This window comes from Liolophura sinensis, chromosome 13 (assembly GCF_032854445.1).
Source record: "Liolophura sinensis isolate JHLJ2023 chromosome 13, CUHK_Ljap_v2, whole genome shotgun sequence".
NCBI lineage: Eukaryota > Metazoa > Mollusca > Polyplacophora > Chitonida > Chitonidae > Liolophura > Liolophura sinensis.
In genome coordinates this window covers 28486173-28504532 of record NC_088307.1, presented here as the reverse complement: position 1 = coordinate 28504532, position 18360 = coordinate 28486173, and the positions used below count along the sequence as shown (strand labels likewise).

The 18360-nt window shown below is 42.4% G+C and overlaps 3 protein-coding genes across 3 annotated transcripts; 2 read left to right on the top strand and 1 right to left on the bottom strand.

Moving 5' to 3' along the window:
- Nucleotides 1–589: 589 nt before the first annotated feature.
- LOC135480759 (tRNA-splicing endonuclease subunit Sen15-like) lies at nucleotides 590–11239 on the bottom strand. Its single transcript, XM_064760681.1, has 4 exons — nucleotides 11146–11239; nucleotides 9610–9691; nucleotides 3216–3405; nucleotides 590–1424 (listed from the first exon to the last, which is right to left on the bottom strand). Exons 1-4 carry the CDS (start codon nucleotides 11170–11172, stop codon nucleotides 1211–1213), a joined length of 513 nt encoding a protein of 170 aa, XP_064616751.1. The 5' UTR covers nucleotides 11173–11239; the 3' UTR covers nucleotides 590–1210.
- Nucleotides 11240–11415: 176 nt separating this feature from the next.
- LOC135481041 (uncharacterized) lies at nucleotides 11416–12816 on the top strand. Its single transcript, XM_064760972.1, has one exon. It carries the CDS (start codon nucleotides 11494–11496, stop codon nucleotides 12814–12816), a length of 1323 nt encoding a protein of 440 aa, XP_064617042.1. The 5' UTR covers nucleotides 11416–11493.
- A 4536-nt stretch (nucleotides 12817–17352) lies between these two features.
- Nucleotides 17353–18360, top strand: LOC135481040 (uncharacterized). Its single transcript, XM_064760971.1, has one exon. The coding sequence runs from the start codon at nucleotides 17353–17355 to the stop codon at nucleotides 18358–18360; it is 1008 nt and encodes a 335-aa protein (XP_064617041.1).

Genomic DNA, 18360 nt, shown 5'->3' with positions numbered 1-18360 from the left:
ACAAACACCCGTCTATAGGACCAAGACCTATAGGAACACCCGCCCATACAAACACCCATCTATAGGACCAAGGCCTATAGGAACACCCGCCTATACAAACACCCATCTATAGGTGCAAGGCCTAGAGAAAAAACCGGCCTACACAAACACCCGTCTATAGGACTAAGGTCTATAGGAACACCCGCCTATACAAACACCCATCTATAGGTGCAAGGCCTAGAGAAAAAACCGGCCTACACAAACACCCGTCTATAGGACTAAGGTCTATAGGAACACCCGCCTATACAAACAACCATCTATAGGAGCAAGGCCTAGAGAAAAAAACGGCCTACACAAACACCCGTCTATAGGACTAAGGCCTATAGGAACACCCGCCTATACAAACAACCATCTATAGGAGCAAGGCCTAGAGAAAAAAACGGCCTATACAAACATCCACCTGAAAGGAACAAGGCCTATAGGAACACCCACCTATAAGAACACCTGTGTATACAAACTAGAACCCATACGAATACCCGCATATGCGAACACCCGCCTATAGGAACACCCATGTATGGGAACACCCATCTACACCCATCTATAGATACAAGGCCTATCAGAACATTTGCCTCTAGGAATAAGGCCTATGGGAGCACCTGACTAAAGATACAAGGCCTATCAGAACATGTGCCTATAGAAACAAGGCTTATAGGAACACATGCAACTGGTAACAGCTGGTTATAGGAATATCCGCCTATAGATACAAGGCCTGTCAGAGCATTAACCTAAGGGAACAAGGTCTATAGGAACACCTGCCTACAGGAAAACCCATCTATAGAAACAAGGTGTCACTGAACACCCATCCATAGGAACAAGGTATATAGGAAGACCCATCCATTGGAACAAGGCCTATAGGAACACCCGTCTATTGGAACAAGGTCTATATGAACACCTGCCTACAGGAACACCAGTCTATAGAAAACAGGCGTCACGGAACAACCGTCCATGGAACAAGGCCTATGGGAACACCTGCCTACAGGAACACCTGCCTAAAGGAACAAGGCCTGTCAGAACTTTTGACTATCAGTGTCACTTGCCCAATTCAAGTCTTCTCACCACACATGGATAGAATGAGAATTAGGGCTTTAGATCTTGCTAAGTACTCATGGCCACTTTTCTCCTGCTAAGCCATCATGCACACACAATACAACCAATTAACCCCCATAATACATCAATTATCTTCAGCTTCACCTGCTCCCTTATCCTGTTCAACATCACACTCTTTGGGCAGTGTGGGATAGGTGAAAAATCTCTTTGCTCTGCCAGGGTTATGTCCCTTGAATTTGAATTTGTTTTCTGCTACCAGGGGTGGTACTGGCACCAGGCCTGCAGTCAGCTTATAAAAGGCTGTGGTAGAGTCTGTGTCCGTGACAGCTACGTTTAATCTGAGAGAACAAAAAGAACAAAACAGAAGGATCAAGGTTCTCCACACTTAGCAAAATACTTTGGTCCAAGATGACATAAAATACCATCCTTCTTGAACACCGCATTAGACGCCAATCTGCCTTCACCATGACAATGAATCAGCATTTCAGTAGTTCATGCAGGCTTAGGTGTAACAGGCTGGGGCCTGTCTTGGACTAACACAGGAAAAAGGTGTGATTTTACGGTAGTTGATGTAATTCTTTAACCTTTTCACATGTTTGCAAAGAGTATATTTAAGCATATTCTGTGGATATTATTGTGTGTAGACTGATAAAATTAGACTTTTTGTGAAGCTTTGAAATCAGCCAATTCAACCAATGTAGTTGTGTCTCCAAAATGAAATGAAAAAAAAAGGCATAAACGGCACTGAAAATTGCTCTCTTATATGCAAAAATGTTGAGGAATTAAGGTGGTCCCGAGGTTTGACTGTTTCCATAACTATTCGGTAAATGCAAAACCATACCCGACATACACAGTACACAATTTTTTTCCGTGCAAAATTTTCTGAGGAATTCAACTTTAGTGTTAGATATAGTGTATAGTTAAAGTAGAGCTTAGAAATGACAATTTAGGTACCATGGCTAATTTATAATATTTGTACAGATTTTGGCGTGAAGTTACATAATCCCTGCTTGTCCGGATATGCGGATACAATTTTACATTTTCACTGATACTAATACACTTTGCTGAAAAACGGGAAAGAAAAACTCATAAGTCACACGTTGGGCTTGCTCACTATTTTAGCAGCTTGAATGAGTAGGAGTTAAGCTAAGGATAGGTAATTCAATAATATTTTTCTCGTCACCACGCCTGCCTTCCCAGGCAAACAAACTAAAGATACATTGGGTGATGTTAGCAAAGTGTAAAGTGTCACAAAACAGTCTAAATGAGACTACATGTACCAGCTGATCAAGATCCGCGTAAGATTGGATCCTCACATGGGCCACCCATCATGGCTGTATGATCCGCGTAGATCCGCCCCACATCTGACCCAGATGTGTGTAGGATAGGCGGATGATACACGTAGAATATGTCGTTAGGATACGGCAGTACTGTACTAGGCCTTTGGGTTTTATACTGGGGTTCTGTAGGGGTTCTGTACAAGGCCTGGGGGCTCTGTACTAGACTTGGGGGTACTGTACTAGGCCTAGGGGTTCTGTACAAGGCCTGGGGGTTCTGTACAAGACATAGGAGTTCTGTACTACGCCTGGGAGTTCTGTACAAGGCCGTGGGGTTCTGTACAAGGCCTGGGCGTTCTGTACAAGGCATAGGAGTTCTGTACTAGGCCTGGGAGTTTTATACAAGGCCTGGGAGTTTTATACAAGGCCTGGGAGGTCTGTACAAGGCCTGGGGGTTCTGTACAAAGCCTGGGGGTTATGTACTAGGCCTGGGGGTTCTGTACAAGGCCTGGAGGTTCTGTACAACACCTGGGGGTTCTCTACTAGACCTGGGGGTTCTGTACAAGGCCTGGGGGTTCTGTACAAGGCCTGGGGGTTATGTACTAGGCCCGGGGGTTCTGTACAAGGCCTGGAGGTTCTGTTTAAGACAAGTGGACTTGGACTTGTGGACAACCTAACATAGTACATTACTGATAAATTTAAATAACAAGGAAAAGTATTGCATCATGTGTATTGTTTTTTAGTATGTTTATAATTGTTCTATTTGTAAGAAATAATTAAACCAATGAATATACACACTGAATAGATATTGAACATACCATCGTAATAAAACAATAGTAGTCCATCACTTACCCATCCACCTCTGTCTTGCTGAACTCCTTCAAACGGTTGATATAATTATGTGTGTCCAGTGGACTCAGTGATTGGTCAGCACCTAAGGTCAGAACAAACTCTCTATCCAATCCCCTTTGAGGCCGACCAGAGATAAAGATGACATTGAACTGCTGGCAGGGGTGAAGCCTGACATTCCACCACTGGTGAACTATTTTTAAATGGAACACACAAACAAAATAACCATTTGTACATCCCTTATACTTAGTATTTTTCTACAGATAAACAAACAGGCAGATCTACAGACGAACACTGCAAACAGCCCTTAATCATTTAATATGACGCCATAAAATGCATGAAGTTCAACCAAAGTGTGACTCGGTGACAATCAGAAACACTCAGATAAAATTATGAGTAGAAATACGTAAATGACATGCCCTGATTTGAAAGTCCGGACAAATATACAGCATAATTACAACAAATGAATACATGTCCTGAAGTATGACAGTGGGCTTTATACAATTTTCAGAGCTTAGTTATTTCTCCATGACAAATTTTTTATGCTCAGCTTGAAAAGAAAAAGTCCCAGTTAACTTTTTCAGTCATTATCTGGAATATGACCTAGCTTAGATTTGAACCAGCACCATCACATAACAGAGGAATACTTTAACCAAGACACAAAGTCAGTACAGCATGGCAGGACTCAACATATTAGACCATGATGCTGATGACTGGTACAAAGGCGATCCTATACAGCAAGGATGACAACACATGCACTCAAAGTTATCTCCCTTTATACACCAGTCAAACAGTAACTGAGGTGAAGATGATGGCTGTTGGAAATTTCCTTCAAAAAATAATATTCATGCAGAATATGAGCATAATATGGACTGAGCATAGGAGAGGTAGGTGTCTAGTGAAATCAAGTGCATAGAGCCATGTGGTAGGTGAGGAGGGCCATATCGTGGGTGAGGAGGGCCATATCGTGGGTAAGGTGTGCCATATCGTGGGTGAGGAAAGCCATATCGTGGGTGAGGAGTGCCATATCGTGGGTGAGGAGTGCCATATCGTGGGTGAGGAGAGCCATATCGTGGGGGAGGAGTGCCATATCATGGGTGAGGAGTGCCATATCGTGGGTGAGGAGTGCCACATCATGGGTGAGGAGTGCCATATTGTGAGTGAGGAGAGCCATATCGTGGGGGAGGAGTGCCATATCGTGGGTGAAGAGGGCCATATTGAGGGTGAGGAGTGCCACATCGTGGGTGAGGAGAGCCATATCGTGGGAGAGGAGAGCCATATCGTGGGTGAGGAGGGCCATATCGTGGGGGAGGAGTGCCATATCGTGGGTGAGGTGAGCCATATCGTGGGTGAGGAGTGCCATATCATGGGTGAGGAGTGCCATATCGTGGGTGAAGAGTGCCATATCGTGGGTGAGGAAAGCCATATCATGGGTGAAGAGTGCCATATCGTGGGTGAGGAGTGCCATATTGCGGGTGAGGTGTGTCATATCGTGGGTGAGGAATGTCATATCATGGTTGAGGAGAGGCATATCGTGGGTGAGGAGTGCCATATCGTGGGTGAGGAGAGCCATATCGTGGGTGGGGAGTGCCATATCGTGGGTGAGGAGTGCCATATCATGGGTGAGGAGTGCCATATCATGGGTGAGGAGAGCCATATCATGGGTGAAGAGTGCCATATCGTGGGTGAGGAGTGCCATACTGTGGGTGAGGTGTGTCATATCGTGGTTGAGGAATGTCATATCGTGGGTGAGGAGTGCCATATCGTGGGTGAGGAGTGCCATATCATGGGTGAGGAATGTCATATCGTGGGTGGGGAGTGCCATATCGTGGGTGAGGAGTGCCATATCGTGGGTGAGTTGGGTTTCTGTGCTGTGATACGTATATATGTGTAAGTAGATAAGCCTCAAAATGAAAAATAATAAAGAGGTCCAAGAAAATCTGGTGTAAATCTCGCAATCTGTTTCCCTAAACTCAATTCATACATGTATTTATATTGTACACAACTATAGACCCCTTTGAAAGATAGTAAATCTCTGTACACTGACACTGATGTCCACATCGCGTGTGTATTTATATTGTACACGACTATAGGCCCCTATGATATATAGTAAATCACTGTACACTGACACTGATGTCCACATCGCGTGTGTATTTATATTGTACACGACTAGAGGCCCCTGTAATGGATAGTAAATCACTGTACACTGACACTGATGTCCACATCGCGTGTGTATTTATATTGTACACGACTAGAGGCCCCTGTAATAGATAGTAAATCACTGTACACTGCCACTGATGTCCACATCGCGTGTGTATTTATATTGTACACGACTAGAGGCCCCTATGATAGATAGTAAATCCCTGTACACTGACACTGATGTCCATATCGCGTGTGTATTTATATTGTACACGACTAGAGGCCCCTGTAATAGATAGTAAATCACTGTACACTGACACTGATGTCCACATCGTGTGTGTATTTATATTGTACACGACTATAGGCCCCTATGATATATAGTAAATATAGGCCCCTATGATATATAGTAAATTGTACACGACTAGAGGCCCCTATAATAGATAGTAAATCACTGTACACTGACACTGATGTCCACATCGCGTGTGTATTTATATTGTACACGACTAGAGGCAGCTGTAATAGATAGTAAATCACTGTACACTGACACTGATGTCCACATCGCATGTGTATTTATATTGTACACGACTAGAGGCCCCTATGATAAATAGTAAATCCCTGTACACTGACACTGATGTCCACATCGCGTGTGTATTTATACTGTACATGACTAGAGGCCCCTGTGATAGATAGTAAATCTCAGTACACTAACACTAACGTCCACATCGAGTGTGTATTTATATTGTACATGACTAGAGGCCCCTATGATAGATAGTAAATCTCAATACACTAACACTAACGTCCACATCGCGTGTGTATTTATATTGTACACGACTAGAGGCCCCTATGATAGATAGTAAATCTCTGTACACTGACACTGATGTCCACATCGTGTGTGTATTTATATTGTACACGACTAGAGGCCCCTATGATAGATAGTAAATCTCTGTACACTAACAATGACGTCCACATCGCGTGTGTATTTATATTGTACATGACTAGAGGCCCCTATGATAGATAGTAAATCTCTGTACACTAACACTGACGTCCACATCTTGCGTGTATTTATATTGTACACGACTATAGGCCCCTATGATAGATAGTAAATCACTGTACACTGACACTGATGTCCACATCGCATGTGTATTTATATTGTACACGACTAGAGGCCCCTATGATAGATAGTAAATCTCAGTACACTAACACTGACGTCCACATCGCGTGTGTATTTATATCGTACACAACTAGAGGCCCCTATGATAGATAGTAAATCTTTGTACACTAACACTGATGTCCACATCACCTGTGTATTTCTAATGTACATGACCAAAGGCCCCTATGATAGATAGTAAATCTCTGTACACTAACACTGACGTCCACATCTTGCGTGTATTTATATTGTACACGACTATAGGCCCCTATGATAGATAGTAAATCTCTGTACACTAACAATGACGTCCACATCGCGTGTGTATTTATATTGTACATGACTAGAGGCCCCTATGATAGATAGTAAATCTCTGTACACTAACACTGACGTCCACATCTTGCGTGTATTTATATTGTACACGACTAGAGGCCCCTATGATAGATAGTAAATCTCTGTACACTAACAATGACGTCCACATCGCGTGTGTATTTATATTGTACACGACTAGAGGCCCCTGTGATAGATAGTAAATCTCCATACACTAACACTGATGTCCACATCGCGTGTGTATTTATATTGTACATGACCAAAGGCCCCTATGATAGATAGTAAATCTTTGTACACTGACGTCCACATCGCGTGTGTATTTATATTGCAACCGACTAGAGGCCCCTATGATAGATAGTAAATCTCTGTACACTAACACTGACGTCCACATCGCGTGTGTATTTATATTGTACACAACTAGAGGCCCCTGTGATAGATAGTAAATCTCTGTACGCTAACACTGACGTCCACATCGTGTGTGTATTTATATTGCACACGACTAGAGGCCCCTGTGATAGATAGTAAATCTCCATACACTAACACTGACGTCCACATCGCGTGTGTATTTATACTGTACATGACCAAAGGCCCCTATGATAGATAATAAATCTCTGTACACTGACGTCCACATCGCATGTGTATTTATATTGTACACGACTAGAGGCCCCTGTGATAGATAGTAAATCTTTTTACACTAACACTGACATTCACATCACGTGTGTATTTATATTGTACATGACTAGAGGCCCCTGTGATAGATTTTTTTTTTTTTTTTTTTTTTTGATAGGTGTTTTACGCCGTACTCAAGAATATTTCACTTATACGATGGTGGCCAGCATTATGGTGGGTGGAAACCGGGCAGAGCCCGGGGGAAACCCACGACCATCCGCAGGTTGCTGACAGACCTTCCCATGTACGGCCGGAGAGGAAGCCAGCATGGGCTGGACTTGTACTCACAGCGACCGCATTGGTGAGAGACTCCTGGGTCATTACGCTGCGCTAGCGCTTTAACTGACTGAGCCACGGAGGCCCCCCTGTGATAGATAGTAAATCTCTATACACCAACACTGATGTCCACATCACGTGTGTATTTATATTGTACACGACTAGAGGCCCCTATGATTGATAGTAAATCTCTGTATACTAACACTGACGTCCGCATCGCGCATGTATTTATATTGTAGGCCTACATGACTATAGGCCCCTTTGATAGATAGTAAATCAACCCTATGATAGATAGTAAATCTCTGTACACTAACACTGACGTCCACATCGCGTGTGTATTTATATTGTACACAACTAGAGGCCCCTGTGATAGATAGTAAATCTCTGTACACTAACACTGACGTCCACATCGTGTGTATTTAGAGGCCCCTATGACAGATAGTAAATCTCTATAAACTGACGCTGATGTCTACATTGCACGTGTATTTATATTGTACACGACTATAGACCCCTATGATAGATAGTAAATCTAGGGAACACTATAACGCTGATTTCCACATCGCGTGTGTATTTATATTGTACACGACTAGAGGCCCCTATGATAGATAGTAAATCACTGTACACTGACACTGATGTCCACATCGTGCGTGTATTTATATTGTACACGGCTATAGACCCCTATGATAGATAGTAAATCTCTGTACACTAACAATGATGTCCACATCTTGCGTGTATTTATATCGTACACGACTATAGGCCCCTTTGATACATAGTAAATCTCTGTACACTAACACTGACGTCCACATCATGTGTATTTAGAGGCCCCTATGACAGATAGTAAATCTCTATACACTGACGCTGATGTCCACATTTATATTGTACACGACTAGAGGCCCCTATAATAGATAGTAAATCACTGTACATTGACACTGATGTCCACATCTTGCGTGTATTTATATTGTACACGACTATAGGTCCCAATGATAGATAGCAAATCACTGTACACTGACAATGATGTCCACATCTTGTGTGTATTTATATTGTACATGACTAGACGCCCCTATGATAGATAGTAAATCACTGTACACTGACACTGATGTTCACATTGCGTATGTATTTATATTGTACACGACTATAGGCCCCTGTGATAGATAGTAAATCTCTGTACACTAACACTGACGTCCACATTGCGTGTGTATTTATATTGTACACGACTAGAGGCCCCTGTAATAGATAGTAAATCTCTGTACACTGACAATGATGTCCACATCGCGTGTGTATTTATATTGTACACTACTAGAGACCCTTTGATAGATAGTTAATTTCTGTACACTAACAATGATGTCCACATCTCGTGTGTATTTATATAGCGCACGACTATAGGCCTCTATGATAGATGGTAAATCTCTGTACACTAACACTGACATCCACATCTTACATGTATTTATAATGTACACGGCTATAGGCCCCTACTGGCTATTCGGATTGTCGTTTACGGCACACTTCGGGCTTAAAGAGACATATTGCTGACTGCGAAAAAGTTGTGCTGTTATTTTAGACGTCACTGTCACAAAGGTGAGATTTCCTGATGTCTACTGACCTGTATCTCACTTTGAATGACCAATCAAATGTTCAGTTTTATCAAAGGCTCCCTTTCGACCATCAACTCACTAAAGTCGTTACACATAGGAATCTCTGGCTTGAAATTGTTCAGAAAATATCAGCCCAGGAGGTTAAGTTAGACGTCCTCTGCAACTCATTTTTGTTTTCAGCTGAACCGACTCAAAAATCGTGAATTTCTTTTGGCAGAAGGTCCTAGTTATGTCGCTTCAATATTACCTTCACACAAGTCCAGGTACACTTGAAATGTCTTCTTAATATGCGCCTCATCTGTCACACCTGAGGCCAACATCTCTGTGTACTGGAATGAAGATCAGGTAACTCATCCATAACAAAATTCAGAAATGCTAATTAGTACCCATAATCCAATGTCACACGTAGGGTTCGACACTGATGACAGTCCGACTGTCCACAAGAGGCCAGTCTTGAATCATACTGAAAGTGAAATTCTTGTAGTGATATAAATGTACAAAGTAAAGTTTACTGCCACTGTTTGTTTATCTGTGCTATAATGTTAGACATTTGTTAATTGGTCTATGTAAGTTCCGAAAGTGCATTTTGGCCAATCGGAGATCAAAGTTCAGAACAAATATGCATTTCATTTTTTTCTCGCATATATCGAATTGTACATGTAGTGGGAAATTGAATTGGTTATGTGCATCAGTATGCGACTCTGATTAAATAAAAATATAAAGTAAAATGGATAAAATAGATAGGATCAGTTGGGACAAGTAAGTGGTTACCTGGAGCAAGCAATTTTGGATCTAAAAATCCATTGTCGAACCCTGACACAGCCTTTATATTAGCCTCGAAAGACTCCCAACTCCTTTTCTTATACTGGCCTAGCGTCGTGGAGTCTTGTCGCTTACAATGTTAATTTCATACTCAACGCAAGGTCCAGGTTGATTCTCTTTGTTATCGAACAAATGTCGCAAAAATAAAATACACTAGCCTATACACCTGCTTTCCCCACTCAACACACCACCACCATATACGTCCCTGCTCGACTTAGAACAGATTTCTTATAGCCATGAAGGCTTCCACGGTATACGCTCCTTGGCAAATGTCACCATTTTCCACTGCTTGACTACGAACCAGGACGCGCGAAACTGCTCACCACTGCACCAGCACGTGAGGAGCGTATACCAAGTATGCCTTCATGACTATAACAAATCTATTCTAAATCGAGTAGGGACGTGTGGTGGTGGTGGTGGTGCAGTGGGTGCGGAAAGTAGGTCTTTATGTTGGTGTCTTTTCTGTGCGCTATACTTGTTCGATACCGGTAACAAAAAGAATCGGCCTGGACCTTTGCTGAGTACGACGTTAACATTACGAGCGTCGAGACTCCAACAACGCTAAGCCAGTATAAGAAAAGGAGTTGGAGTCTTTCGGAGATATCTTTATATACCGCAGGCCTATAAAGGTATAGTAAAAACGGTCCAGACAATTTGTAACACGTTAACAAATAAAAAGAAACAAATAAAAAGAGCAAAAAGAAACAAATAAAAACAAACAAGTAAACACTTAAGTAATCCTCAGAAGACATGCTGTAGGCATTCTGCAGTCTTTCTGAAACTTATTTAAATCCATAAAAACGTCACGCATTGTAAAGTGAGAGCAATAAATCACACGATCAACCTGTTGTTTTAACTGGTTATGTTGTTATACAACTTCCGAAAACGTCACCTCACTTATAATTCACGACTAAAAAATAAATTGGGACGCGCTTATTTGTAGGTCCAGAATTTTTCTAACCTTTGGATGACTGAAGATAGTATCCATTCCACAACCACACAGTGTTCTTTTTCACAACTCCATACTTCTTGAGAAATCTGCCAGAAACGCTGTTTCCCACGTGTTTACAGCTCTCCCTTCTCCGGTTTTGTCGCATCCACTGCGCGGAGAGCGTAAAACACCGGGTTTTAGCGGCCAATCAGAATGCAGCATGACATCACGTCTTGTTTTGGTTCTATTTTTAGCTCCGGGTTACCGCTTGGTTGTGCAAGTGCGACCGCTTTGAAATATCCCTGTAGAGTAACATTTGTTACCAGAACTGCTGGTGTAATACAGACAGGGAACATACTGCAGAGTTCTCCGATTATAATGGCAACCGTTTGCTGCGATGACAGCGAAGAAAGCGCCGAGAAATTGCGGAAAATGAACATGGACCGTTCGTGGGCAGTCGCGGAATTAGTGCTGCCATTTTCGTTTTCGGAATTTCCTGTGAACTGTCAAACTGAAGATATATCTGTCGCTTCCTCAGATTGTTATGTTATTGTCGATTGTGACAGCAGTGATATGAAAGACGAATCGACAGAGGCGATGAAAACTATGGAGACTAGCATCGGCGGAAAAAAAAGTGGGATTTCTGAATTGGCAATGTCAACAGTGCAGCCAAGGGGAGATAACCTTGTGGAGCCCAACGTGGAAAGAGATGCGGATCCGTTCGAATACTTCCAGGCGTTACCAAAGAAAACGTTTTCAGTAGGGAATTACATTGTTTCAAAGAGAAAACAGAAACTGGAAAAGCGAAAGCTACGTAAAGTCAATGCAAGTGGCAAAAGAAAATGGAGGCAGGTTCCTGTGGAAGAAATCGGCATGAATCCCAGCTTGTTCCCGCGGTTTCAGTTTAAACCCAGTGAAAAAGACCGGAAGGTTAATTCTGAAGCGATCAGTTATGAAGTAAATGAGGAATTTATGCATGTGGAGAATATAATTTCCAATGCGAAGGATCTGGAATGTTTTCTTGCCATCGGTGTTAAAGACATTAGAGCCGATCGGCATCGAAAAATTAAAAGGGCGCATAAACAAGTGAAGGACAAATACTGCAACAACGTGCTAAATAACAATGGGAAAAAGCTGTTCGTGAATCATAGAGTGTACAAACGGATGGAGCTGAAACCACAGACAATCCACTTTTTACCCAAACAAAAGGTAGGTGGAAGATCAGACCTCGAGGAAAAGAGAATGATAATCCAGAAAGAGAAAGGGAAAAGGAATCCAAACATTAAGGGGGAGGGGGCGTTTGAAGATGCAAAACCTGCCCCGCCTGTGGCCTCTGAAACTCGCCACGCCCTTCACAGTCAAAATGCCCCATCGACCTTCGCCGAAGATCAAGCTCTGGTCAACTTGTTAATCTCTCTGCAGCACCGAGATTTAAGCCCCGAGGATTATGACCTGCTGTTGAGGCTTGACGAACAAGTCGCCCCTAAAACTGTGTCTAAAAACCTTCTAAGCAGCTTCAAAACGGACAATGCTTGCGAGGCGGACTGTTGTCAGCGGTGTGCGGTATGCATGGAGAATTATGTTCAGGGCCAGGTGCGGAAGTTCCTCCCGTGCCAACACGTGTTCCACGCCAACTGTATAGACATTTGGTTAGAAAACTCCTCTTTGAATTGTCCTCTGGACGGATTACCTGTCACGTGATTATCGTTAATCTCATTTAGGTGAATATTATTATTATTATTATTATTATTATTATTATATAATTATTGCCGTTCTATAGCCTTTGAACTTATGCAATTCTTGGTCTGTTTGAAATGTAATGCCAGCACTCTTCTCTCTATATGATTTTCTTCAATGTCACCTCGTTGAGGATTTATGAGTTTTAATTACAACTGAACGAAACGTTGGCCACTTTATTTTAAGTAAACCCAATCAAGCCTGTATAACTATATAGCTGGAACATTTTGTTTTCAGTTAGATGCATGAGCGTGTGTAGATCGGTGTTCAAGGATTATGTATATTTTAGACAGCCACATGTTTCACATGTTTAGAACAAATTTTTCTGTTTTAACTTTTTAGAGAGAGAGAGCATGCAGGACTGTTTGTTTCTGGGTGCTGAGATTTAGTGCTGTTTGTTAAATAATTAGTTACTATTTTTGTGTAAGGTTCATTAAATATGTTCCTTCAGATTATACCCGTGTTCTGGCTGATATTGTTACCTTCGCTGGCGTTCGTCTGTTTGTCCACCTGTCTGTATTTCTCACTGTCAGTTAGTCAATCCTTCAGTCACTCAGCATCTTTCCAGGTAACACGTGAAAAGTTTTGCATGGATTTGGATGAAATTTTGCGTAGTTTGGCCTTGTAAGGGTGAAGGGCTAAATCCATTAAACTATAGCTGTGTTGCTGGTCGAGATCAGAACTCAGCAGTGTTTAAAACGAATCTTCTACATTATCAAATAGAATAGAAATGCAGACTATCGTGCCTTAGTTTCAGTTTGTAGTGAGGTGATTTCCACACACACAGCTGTATGCTTGTGTCGAAGATTAGCGCTCTCTGGCGTCTTCTTGCCGTTGTACTAAATGAATGCGGTTTTAGATGCACTATGTGGCCGCCCGCCTCCCCTTGTATCTTTCTCTCAATGTCTCTCTGTCTGTTAATTTTCCTGTCTGTCTGTCAAACAATTTCAAAGTATTACGCAAAGACATATGCAGGGAGTAGAAAGAAACTGTGTACACAGATTATAATCTTGGACTACAATTACCAACCCTTTTATTTTTGGTGGAGATCCTGATCGGGATTCGAGCCCAGGAATGTTTTAACTGAATCTCTTGCATCGGCTGACAGCTGCATGAGCTTCACGCCTCTAGATTGTCTTGAGCTCAATTTGCGATGTGTCCACCACGCTCCATCAACGAAGGCTTCTCTATATAAAATGAGTGGGCAAGCGATAGCACCAAGTGAGTTAAGGTCAAGATTATGATGGCTTCCTCTCCGGCCCTACGTGCACGGGAAGATCTGCTAGCAACCTGAGGATGGTAGTGGGTTTCCCCTAGGCCCTGCCGATTTCCCCCCACCATATTGCTGACCACGTGACCAATGGAACGCTGCAGCGTTCTGTGAAGTTATCTATGAGTTTTATTCTAACTAGTCATGTAAATGTTTAAATGGTAACAATTTGCACCCCCCCTTCCCCCACCCCCACCCCAGCACCATGCCTAAGCAGAATTAGTTAAACACAAGGGAATGCGGTATTGTAACTGGCAATTTATGAAAAGCATCTGGTCTGGAGTTACCCACAATGCTGCATTATCACATCCAATAATGTGCAAAATACTTTACAAACCAGTGAATGATCATGATGGGTTTCCTCCTGGCTCTCCCCGGTTTCCTCCTACCACAATCCTCCAATGAATGAATAAGTGAAATATTCTTGAGTGCTGTGTAAAACACCAGTAAATAAGTAAACAAATGTTTTCATTATTATGTATTAATTAAACACCGGTACTGTGCATTAACATTTCAATTGCAGATCTTGGAACAGGACTACTGAAGGTGACAGGTTGTGGTGTCTTCGTGCTATACTCACTGTGACGCAGCACATGTATACTATAACATCATATCACAGCGTAATGACCCAGGGGCCTCTCACCAATTCGGTCATTCTTACCAAGTCCAGCTCATGCTGGTTTCCTCTCCGGCCGTACGTGGGAAGGTCTGTCAGAAACCTGCGGATGGTCGTGGGTTTCCCCGGACTCTGCCCGGTTTCCTCCCACCACAATACTGGCCGTCGTCGTATAAGTGAAATATTCTTGAGTACAGCGTAAAGCACCAATCAAATAAATAAATAAATATACACTATAACCTCATTAGATTACACAAAAAAGTCAATTTCACTTCAAATAACAAATAACAGCAAAAAGGTATTCGAAGAATAATAAATACACATTAGGGCAATTCTCATGAATAACAACTTTTGAGATTGCACGTGACGTTTCTCGCGATACAGGAACTCACATTGTTTTCAATAATTGCAATGGCGAAACGTCGCAGGCTCAAAAGTTAATATCAATTATAATCGTTTAAATGTATTGCGAGCTTCCAACTTTTATAGAAACCACTTCGGTATACACACGTGAAAGCATTAATCATTCACGAAAGCTATGAATATCTGTTAACTTTTTATCACTCCTCTTGTCATTGCCGCCATCTTGTAAATGGAGTCTACTTTCCCAAAAATGTGATCTTGTGGGAAAGGTGTATTCTTCATAACAGCTGCATATTTCATGAGGAATCCGTCAAAACGCTGCTCCCCACGTGTTTACAACCCTCCTTTCTTCGGTCCTCAACATCGACCGGTGCTGCAGTCGTTAAATTAATTTTCGTTTTCGGTGTTCCCTGTGGACTGTCAAACTGACGATAGATCTGTCGCTTCCGCAGATTGTTGATTGGTCTATGTAGGTTCCGAAAGTGGACTGGGGACAATCGGAGATCATAGTTCAGAACAGATACGCACTTCATTTTTTTTATCGCGTACATCGCATTGTCCATCTAGTGGGAAGTTTAATAGGTTATGTACATCAGTAAGTTATTCTGCTTAAATAATAATATAAAGTAAAATGTATAAAAGTATCGTACCAATTGAGACAAGTCAGCGTTTACCTGGAACAAACAATTTTGGATCTAAATATATACTGTTGAAGTCTGACATAGTCTTTACATTAGCCACGAAAGACTTCAACACCTTGTGTGATACTGGCCTAGCGTCGTTGGTGTCTCAACGTTAATTTTGACAGATTCTCTTTGTTATCGAACAAATCTCGTTAAATTAAAACACACCAACTTAAAGACCTTCTTTCCCCACCCAACGCACCGCCACCATGCATTCCTACACGATTTAGAATAGATTTCTTGTAGCCATGAAGGCTTCAACGGTACATGCCCCTCGGCGAATGTCGCCATCTTCCCACTGCTCGACTACGAACCAGGACGTCTGCTGCTCACCATTGCAGCAGCAGCTGAAGAGCATACGCCGGGGAAGCCTTCGTGGCTATCACAAATCTATTCTAAATTGAGTAGGGACGTATGGTGGTGGTGCAGTGGGTGCGGTCTTTAGGTTGGTGTCTTTTATGTCCGCTACACTTGTTCGATAACAAAGAGAATCGGCCTGGACCTTTGCTGAGTACGAAGTTAACATTACGAGCGTCGAGACTCCAAAGACGCTAGGACAGTAAACGAAAAAGAGTTGAAGTCTTTCAGAGCTATCTTTATGTAGGTCTATTTGGTAAAAGCGATCAAGACAATTTATATGTAAACAAATCATTTATTTATTTATTTGATGGCGTTTTACGCCATACTCAAGTATATTTCACTTATACGACGGCGGCGAGCATTACGGAAAGCGGGCAGAGCTCGGGGGAAACCCACGACCATCCGCAGGTTGCTGCAGACCTTCCCACTTTCGTAAACAAATAAAGATCCACCAGCAGTCGAAAACTTAAGTAAGAATCAGAAGCTATGCTGTAGGTTTTCTGTCGTCTTTCTGCAACTATTTAAATCTGTTTAAAGCTCGTGAATTGGAAAGCAGGAGCTAGAAACTGGACGATCAACTTGTTGTTTTAACTGTTACGTCTTTACACAACTTCTGAAAACGTCACCACACTTGTAATTCACGATTAAAAAGAGATTGGGATGCGCTTATTTGTAGGTCCAGGCCTTTGGGGGATTGAAAATAGAATCCATTTCACAACAACACGGTGTTCTTCTTCACAGCTCCATACGTAATGAGAAATCTGCCCAAAACGCTGCTTCCCATGTGTTTACAGCTCTCCGTTCTTCGGTTCTGTCGCATCCACTGCGCGGAGAGCGTAAAACACCGGTTTCAGCTGTCATTCAGAACACAGCAAGACAGGTCTTGTTTTGGTTCTATTTTTAGCTCCAGGTTACCGCTTGGTTGTGCAAGTGCGACCGCCTTTAAATATCCCTGCAGACTGGTATTTTTCACCAGAACTGCAGGTATAATACAGACAGGGAACATTCTGCAGAGATCTCCGATTATAATGGCAGCCGTTTGCTGAAATTGCGAGAAATTGCACAAAATAAACATCGACCGTTCGTGGGCAGTTGTGAAATTAATGCTGCCATGTTCGTTTTCGGAATTTCCTGTGAACTGTCAGACTGAAGATATATCTGTCGCTTCCTCAGATTGTTATATTGTTGTCGAATGTGACAGTGGTGATATGAAAGATGAATCGACAGGGGAGGTGGAAACTAGCAGCAGCGGAAAGAAAAGTGGGATTTCTGAATTGGCAATGTCAACAGCGCAGCCAAGGGGAGATAACCTTGTGGAGACCAACATGGAAAGAGAGCCGGATCCGTTCGAATACTTCCAGGCGTTACCAAAGAAAACGTTTTCAACAGGGAATTACATTGTTTCCAAGAGAAAACAGAAACTGGAAAAGCGAAAGCTACGTAAAGTCAATGCAAGTGACAAAAGAAAATGGAGGCAGGTCCCTGTGGAAGAAATCGGCATAAATCCCAGCTTGTTCCCGTGGTGTCAGTTTAAACCCAGTGAAAAAGACCGGAAGGTTAATTCTGAAGCGATCAGTTATGAAGTAAATGAGGAATTTATGCATGTGGAGAATATAATTTCCAATGCGAAGGATCTGGAATGTTTTCTTGCCATCGGTGTTAAAGACATTAGAGCCGATCGGCATCGAAAAATTAAAAGGGCGCATAAACAAATGAAGGACAAATACTGCAACAACGTGCAAAATAACAATGGGAAAAAGCTGTTCGTAAATCATAGAGTGTACAAACGGATGGAGCTGAAACCACAGACAATCCACTTTTTACCCAAACAAAAGGTAGGTGGAAGATCAGACCTCGAGGAAAAGAGAATTATAATCCAGAAAGAGAAAGGGAAAAGGAATCCAAACATTAAGGGGGAGGGGGCGTTTGAAGATGCAAAACCTGCCCCGCCTGTGGCCTCTGAATCCCGCCACGCCCTTCACAGTCAAAATGCCCCATCGACCTTCGCCGAAGATCAAGCTCTGGTCAACTTGTTAATCTCTCTGCAGCACCGAGATTTAAGCCCCGAGGATTATGACCTGCTGTTGAAACTTGACGAACTTTTCTGGGTACGAAAGTTCCTCCCCTGTCAACACGAGTTCCACACCGGCTGTATAGACATGTGGTTAGAAAACCCCTCTTTGAATTGTCCTCTGCACGGATTACCTGTCACGTGA

Bases quoted from the DNA above. Each gene is read 5' to 3' on its own strand.
- LOC135480759 (XM_064760681.1), bottom strand. From the start codon at position 11,172: ATGGATACTATCTTCAGTCATCCAAAG. The intron at 3,406-9,609 runs GTAATATTGAAG...ATTTAAAAATAG, and splicing joins GTACCTGGACTTGTGTGAAG to TTCACCAGTGGTGGAATGTC. The intron at 1,425-3,215 runs GTAAGTGATGGA...TTGTTCTCTCAG, and splicing joins AGCAAGACAGAGGTGGATGG to ATTAAACGTAGCTGTCACGG.
- LOC135481041 (XM_064760972.1), top strand. From the start codon at position 11,494: ATGGCAACCGTTTGCTGCGATGACAGCGAAGAAAGCGCCGAGAAATTG.
- LOC135481040 (XM_064760971.1), top strand. From the start codon at position 17,353: ATGAAAGATGAATCGACAGGGGAGGTGGAAACTAGCAGCAGCGGAAAG.